This window comes from Strongylocentrotus purpuratus, unplaced genomic scaffold (genome assembly GCF_000002235.5).
Source record: "Strongylocentrotus purpuratus isolate Spur 01 unplaced genomic scaffold, Spur_5.0 spur5_scaffold_19, whole genome shotgun sequence".
Taxonomy (NCBI): domain Eukaryota; kingdom Metazoa; phylum Echinodermata; class Echinoidea; order Camarodonta; family Strongylocentrotidae; genus Strongylocentrotus; species Strongylocentrotus purpuratus.
In genome coordinates, this window is record NW_022145604.1 from 9,446,454 (window position 1) to 9,454,307 (window position 7,854).

Genomic DNA, 7,854 nt, shown 5'->3' on the forward strand with positions numbered 1-7,854 from the left:
CGTATACATTTGCACTCCACTCTTCTTGCACTTCGCCAATAACAAAGGTCAAGGTAAATCTTTATCTCACACACCGGGCAAGTATCAGAATCACAGAAACGTAGAGCAGCAGAAGTGAGAGCAAGACGCCCTTACACACAGTCTGGCGGAAATCATCGAAATCGATGGATAGCGCCAATAAACTCAACAACAACAACAAATGGCTTGCCATAGTGCTGCATGGGCAGCAGTCCGCGCGGCGTTTCATAGTCAATTGTTGTGAGATTCATAATCCACGGCCGCCATAAAGAAACACAACTTTAAACCATGTCTTCTCGCAAAACGATTGCGTTGGTGAGTAAAATATTATCTAGCTCTTTTCATCGCATTGTGGACAATAAATTGCATGTCTGGTGTCAAATAAAACATATACATGATGTAATGCCATGGCCCATGATGAGAATCCCGTCGGTAATAATCTGCCACGGACGTGGATCAATCAGGGTGCACGGCTCACGCCACCCGCGCCTCTACAGTTCCGGCACTCTAGCTGCTATGGTTCAGGGGAGCTGGGAGCGGGCTGCCCCGCGCCTGTCACCGCCGATCCCATCTGTCGGTTCCAGGTAGCCTTGTTAACTTGGGCTGGATGCTAATGACATTTTAATATATTTTTTGATATTGATATCACCAAGGCCAAACCTTAACTGGCTCCCATAGATGTGCGCAGAGAGGCAGGTAAAAAAATTAATAAAATGTGTCCGAAATCACCCCTTCCTGCACCCGATCTGACAAATATTATTGGACAATGGCTTTAACGATTGCTAATGCCACTCCTAGAGTCCTGCAATTAAAATACGGAGGTAAAAATAACGGAATATTAGCAAATACCTTATTAACTCCAATACAGCTAAGCTTCCTTTCCACATGTGACAGATGACTTTAGTTCTGCATTACAATGATGTTGACCTATGACATGTGTTGTTACTACTAGTTTTCCATTCCTTGTATAGAGCATTTTCTCATTCTGGTCCATCCCTTTGGAATAAGCTGCCACTTAGTATTCGTAATTTAACTGCCCTTCATGACTTCAAAGTTGCTCTAAAAAGCCATCTCTTTCTAAACAGTGCTATTCAATATTTAAACAAGGGAGGTTAGAGGATACCAGAGAAATGATGCAAAAGAATAAGTCTGATCACAAGTCGCACTGTCTGTATACAAATGCAGACTCCATTATGAATAAAAGAAGCTGGCTTCTAACCAGCATTGAAGAAAGTGAAAGCTTGGAGGAGTTAAAAATTCAAGCAGCTGGACTTGAAATAGATGGCTTTGACTGCTTCACCAATGGAAATGATTGGAGAGGTGTATGCGTTTACACAAACAAAGGGCTTAAAGCTACCAAAAATAATGACCTATCGGATATGGTTTTCAGACAAGTCTCCAAGACAAAGGCAATCTTCTTGTTGGTTGCATATACAATGTCTCTTATTTCCTCTTGTCTATTCCTATTTCGATTCCAGGTCACAGGAGCAAATAAGGGCATCGGCTTTGGCATTGTCCGAGCTCTTTGCAAAGAATTTGGAGAAAGGGGCGTGGTCTATCTAGCAAGCAGGGATGAGGGGCGTGGTGAGAAGGCGGTCCAGGAGCTCAAAGGGGAGGGGCTTAACCCAAGATGTATTCAACTGGACATCTGTAATAACGACCATATTTCAAAGGTTGCTGACTACTTCCGGGATACTTATGGAGGCCTGGATATTTTGGTGAACAATGCTGGCATCGCCTTTAAGGTACATTGATTATAGTATGTATAGATATAAAGATATTGTTGTCAGTATTGTTATCATTGTTATAATTATTGTAATTATCGATATTGTTGTTCGTATTATCATATTGATGATTGAAAAAAAAATAATAATGTATAATCATAATCATAGAAATAGAGCAAGATATTAAAAAAAAAAAATACAAATGACATTGAATTTATTGAATTCATTGTTAATGATAATATTCTCTTTCCTCTTTTCATTTCTTAACCAGGCTGCTGCGACAGAACCAGATAGCATTCAGGCACCCGTTACCGTAGAAACCAATGTGTTCGCCACGCTTCGGCTGTGTCGAGCTCTCATCCCGCTCATTCGATCTCACGGCAGGTGAGAAGCTTTTTTTTTTGTTCAGCTACATTTTTTTGTTAACAACTTGGCCAGTCACTGACTACACTTACTTTTATCTTAACCAGAGTTTTGGGAAGAATGCTGTCGTTTCTGCTTTGGTTTGTGAAATCGCTCTATGGCGGAGGCATCATTTTTGACTGCGCGCAGTCGAAGTTCCATCTAGTTAGGAGGAGATTATAATTCAGATATATAGGAATGGCTATTTAATAAAGTCAAGCACAATTCAAATCCCTATAGAGACATCCATGGTTAAAATATATCAGTTAGTGCCTTTAGAGTTGTACAATTTTTTGGGGGAAATATTGAATCAAATGTTTGAGATGTGATACAAAATATTATGCGATGCTGGTTACCTTTTTTTGTAGCTCTCCATCGTTGTAAAATCATTGCAGTCTGGCTTTGCCATAATGATGATTATTTTTTAATCAATAAACCATTCATCTACCTATCCATCTATATGATCTACTAAAACAGTTTCTAACTGGTACAAAGTAACAATGCTGAAAACATAATTTTCTAAGTACATATGTCAAGGTCTGGGGAAATAAGGGAATACGTCATCGGACTGTGGATCACATGGTCTGCAGTTCGAACCCCGCTGCGTCACTCTTGTCCTTTAACAAGACATAAATGTTGGGGCTTAGGGAATACGTTACCAGACTGTGGATTACCGTTCGAGTCCCGCTGCGTCGCTTTTGTCCTTTGATGAGACATAAATCTACATTTGCTACTCTTGAACCAGGTAGTACCTAGGGGCATTTTACACCTCGAATTCCTCCAGAGCCTGCAGGCTGCACAGCTTAGCCGGCCTGATTTATCCGATTTAAATTGATTTCACGATTCTTTTTCAGGATTTTTTCCTGATTTTTTTTCTTTCCTTTTTTTAACCGCTTTTATCCCGCTGTTTTTCACAAATTTTTTTCCCCACAATTTTTGTTTTCCCTGATTTTATCTTGATTTTTCTGATTATTCCCATATTTTCTCTATTCTTCCTTATTTTTCCTCAATGTTCTTATTCTAAAGGGGGGTAATGTTGTTAGATGCCATCCCCCCCCCCCCCCCGAATCCTCCTTTTCTTTTAAAACTCAAGTGGGCATTTTTTTTTAGTGCCCTGCTTAGGCAAAGGTAATTGGATAAAGTACACTGTCAGCATTTCGAGCGTTTCCTTTAATGAAGCTAATAAGAATTTGATTCATTTTGTAGAGTTGTGACTGTGGCCAGTCAGGCTGGATCATCGATCTATGGGAGACTTGGTCCAGATTTACAGAAACGATTCAAAACCGTGACGTCAGAACAGGGCGTCATTGATCTTATGAATGAATTTATCAGGTAAGGTCAATATTATAGTAATAATAAGAATAATATATGAGATTTGTAAGGCACCAAATCCACTTAGAATCAAATGCTCAAGGTGCACTTGTCAACAAAAAACATAATTTACATATAAGCATCTGCATTATAAACAAAAGAACAGGAGTAAGTTAGAACATATTGCTTAGAATTTTTATTCAAGATATAAACATTATAGTTGTTGTAATGAATAGAAACTTGAAAGTAACTTTGGAGAATTTAGTTGTGAAAAGAAAAAGATGAAGATGAAAAAAATAGTAGTAGTAATGATAATAATAATTATAATAATAATATTAGTAATGATAATAATAAAAATGATGATAATTGTAATAATGTACCATACTTATATCAAATCTACCACAAATATATCCTTTTACACTGTGTAGGGAAAAAAGAATATGCATGTATGTAAAAGAAACAAAAAAACTAATTGAGAAGAGTGAGATATATATACTTCATTATGTTACCAGTTAGCGATTAAAATAGTTTTATAATTAATATTAATGAAACCTTCTCTTTAAGATTGGTTTTAATGTGAAATGATTCATTCCAATTCAGTGCTGCTAAAGAAGAGAAGAAAAAGGAGCTTGGCTGGGGCTCGTCTAACTATGGAGTGAGCAAGCTGGGTGTGATAGCCCTTACCAGAATCCAGGGACAAGACATAATCAAGGACTCAAGCAGGGAAGATATCCTCATCAACTCTGTAAGTGGAACTGTCAAATAGTACCTGGGGGGTGTTTCACAAAGATCATAAGTCGAACTTAACTTTAAGTTGGACTAAGGAGAGCAATTTGTAGCCTTAAATTAAATACTTCCAAAAGCAAAAATTGAAGTTTTTTTTTAGACTTTTCATAAATTTCACATGAAGAACATGAAATCTCTTTGATAATAGTAAATATGAATGATTTGAATTGAACACTTTATGCCTTTTGAAATAAATTTAACAAAACATTTTCAATGATGCTAATGGCTTTCCATAATTGTTAAGTCCAACTTAGAGATAAGTTCAACTTAGGATCTTTGTGAAACACCCCCCTGGTAAAAAATAATACACAGCACAGTGAGGGCATTAGTAAAAATTACCCACACAAGGTACCTTTGGAACAGTCTGACACGCCCGAGACGATAGCCAAGGGTGTTTGGACTGTTTTGAAGGTACTGAACAAAATGATGTGTATTATTTGTTTTATAAGATTATGTCTTATTGGTTATATAAAATGATGTTTTATAACATGGTTTTACTAATGATCGGTCATTAGCATTTGATAATGACCGGTCATTATCAAATTACGTTTCAGACAAAATAAATGCCTGGTCACATGTACGCTCTCATCCAATTATTTGATCAGGATCCATGTCATCATCTTATAATTAGTATTATATCCTGTATCAACAATGTACTGGTTTTTGGTTGAGAGCTCTTCACGTGACCAGAAATATTTCAACCATTTTAAGGTAGCTCTGAAAAAGTACTATGTCGGAGTAGAAGTACTATTTGTGAGTTGAAGGGGTGATAATTTTTATAAATTTAATAAATTTTATTAAATTTGAAGTTTTGAAAATGTTGAATTTTTATAAAAATAATTTTAATAATTTTTTTATAAAAACGATTTTTAATAATTTTTTGTATGCAGGATAAAAAACAAATACCCTGCCTTCTTTTTGAGGTACTGGTTAGACTATGGGCCTTGTTGACTCCGAAAGTACCATTTGCTTTTATTGGAGTCGCCTCTTGCCCATAGTTTCAACCAGAACCTCTCAAGACAGTGTTTATTTGTATATTATACAGAAATGATTATTGAGGTTGAGATTTAGTTTGAAGCAAGCAAACTTGTATTTATAGCTCTTAAAATGAGATCCAAATGCAGAACTCATGATGGATTCAAACAGGGAAGATATTTGCATCAACTCTGTAAATGGAATTGTCTACTCTCTCTAATGTTCTTACCGTACTGCTGCAGACAGCCCATCTCTGCAACTTAAAGAAACAAATATATACATGAGTCGCTCCAAGCTATTTTGTCCCATGTGGAACCAACAATATCTAAGGTTTCAGTATATCTCTAACTGATAGCTGATAGCCATACTAAAGCTTTAAAGATAAAGGCCAGTTCTGGTCATGCGATTGCATTGTGAAAGAAACGTTGTGGAATCGATCAGAAAAGGTTGATCATCTAGCATATAAGTATTGGTGTGAACTGCAAGGTTCTGGAATCATCAAAATGATAAGAAATTTGGCACAGTCTTGGTTAAGTTACAAGCACTGTACACAGAAAGATGTATATGGGACTACGCGACCACGTGCGCGATATCTATTTGGTCCAATCGATATAATAATTTACCAAATATATCAATTAGTAGGCAGTTTCCCGGCAAAATATTGTCAATCTGGCGCTGCTCAGTGCCTGCCAGGCTCACAATCTATTGGGCAAAAAGAATTTCCATTTTAGGTTAAACTTATTAAAATTTGGAGTGGACTTTAACAAATTATGATTATTATTATTATTATAATTAGTCAAAACATATTCTTTCACATGATTGGTAATGAGAGCTTCCATTTCTTTTTTTTTGAGAGAGGAGCATTTCCAAAACTGGTCTTTACCTTTAATCACAGAAAACATCAAATACAATGATCTTTTAATGTCAAGTCGTGTTCATGATTCCACAGTTCAGATCAGTAATACTTAGTAATAAATGTAACTTATACCTTGGACGTGCCCAGGTATTAATGTAGTTGTTGTTGTTTATTTGACATTGCCTCTTGTTTATGCAGTGTTGCCCCGGCTACGTGGATACGGACATGTCCAGTCACAAGGGACCGCTGACCATTGACCAGGGTGCAGTCACACCAGTCTATCTTGCTCTGTTACCCGGGGGATGTTCACACCAGGGACTATTCTTCTACCAGAAAGCTGTAAAGGACTTCTGGTAGATGTGTGGCGACGGGGGATCCGATGGATGTCTCTAGAGATTAGGGAAGTGGGTGTAAACATTGTAGAAAAAGGTGCCCAAACTTTGATGTATACCGGTCTTTTTGGCTGATGCTGCATGGAATTTCTCCCAATAATGATAACATACAAATAATAAACAGCAGTGAGGGCATTAGTAAGAATTACCCACACAAGGTATCTTTTGAAGGTACCGAGCGTGGGTTTATATGCCCAAACAAAGTGATGTGTATTAGTTGTTTTATAAGATGATGTTTTATTTGTTTTATAAAATGATGTTTTGTAACATGATTTTACTAATGACTAGTCATAAGTATTTACTAATGACCAGTCATTAGTAAAATTACGTGTTAGGCAAAATAAATACCTGGTTACGTATACACTCTAAACCAATCGTTTGATTAGGATCCGCTTTATCATCTTATAATAGTGTCTAATCCAGTGCATAGAAAGCGCTTTGATATGCCAACCATGGGTCAGCATTAGAGTTAGAATATATAAACAAATTACCAAGCAGTCACAGTGTGTGTTCAATGAGGGTATATAGTTCAAAAATAGATATGTCTTCACACTGTGTTTGAAGTGTTCTTCTGTTGGCGATTATTCCATTTGAGGAGGGAGCCTCTTCTGGGCGGTGTTTCACAAAGATCCTAAGTTGAACTTAACTCTAAGTTGGACTTAAAAATTATGGAGAGCCATTTGTAGCCTTAGAATTAAATATTTCTAAAAGCAAAAATTGAAGTATTATAGACTTTGAATAAATTTCACATCAAGAACATGAAATCTCCTTGATGATAATAGAAAATATGGTTGATTTGAATCAACATTTTATGCCTTTTAAAATAACTTTTACAAAATATTTTGAATGATGCTAAAGGCTTTCCATAATTTGTTAAGTCCAACTTAGACCCCGTTCTCATTCACTTCGTTGGAGCGGTCTAACTAAGACCCGTTCCTCAGGAGCAGTTCTTAGGTGAGTGAGAACAGTCAAAGTGGTCCAGGAAGTGGACTTCTGGACCGCTCCAGAAGACCACCTCGGGAGGTGGTCTTGAGGAACGGGTCTAATTAAGAGCGGTTTGGACCGCTCTAACGTGCAATGTGAACGGAAGCGTACTTTGAACGGAAGTGAGCTAGTGACGTTCCGTGCGAAACGTAGTACGGTACATACGGTTATTCTGCGCGCGAAAAAATTGACCTGCTGACCTGAGCTGCCATAGCAACAAGACCACTGTGACTCGTGGATCGGTTTGAGCCATAAAAAACTGCTCGGAGTGTGAACGCTCGCAAACCGTTCCTCTGGAGCGGTCTAACTAAGACCACTTTCAAAGTGGGTGAGAACGGGGTCTTAGAGTTAAGTTCAACTTAGGATCTTTGTGAAACAACCCCTGGAGTTTAGAAGCAGTAGAAGA

The 7,854-nt window shown here is 37.4% G+C and overlaps 1 protein-coding gene across 1 annotated transcript; it reads left to right on the forward strand.

Moving 5' to 3' along the window:
• Positions 1 to 240: 240 nt before the first annotated feature.
• On the forward strand, positions 241 to 7,167 carry LOC755162 (carbonyl reductase [NADPH] 3). The gene is made up of 6 exons (XM_001188609.4): positions 241 to 333; positions 1,497 to 1,763; positions 2,014 to 2,126; positions 3,351 to 3,476; positions 4,056 to 4,200; positions 6,271 to 7,167. Exons 1-6 carry the CDS (start codon positions 307 to 309, stop codon positions 6,427 to 6,429), a joined length of 837 nt encoding a protein of 278 aa, XP_001188609.3. The 5' UTR covers positions 241 to 306; the 3' UTR covers positions 6,430 to 7,167.
• Positions 7,168 to 7,854: the final 687 nt, after the last annotated feature.

Bases quoted from the DNA above. Each gene is read 5' to 3' on its own strand.
- LOC755162 (XM_001188609.4), top strand. From the start codon at position 307: ATGTCTTCTCGCAAAACGATTGCGTTG. The intron at 334-1,496 runs GTGAGTAAAATA...TTTCGATTCCAG, and splicing joins CTCGCAAAACGATTGCGTTG to GTCACAGGAGCAAATAAGGG. The intron at 4,201-6,270 runs GTAAGTGGAACT...TTGTTTATGCAG, and splicing joins AAGATATCCTCATCAACTCT to TGTTGCCCCGGCTACGTGGA.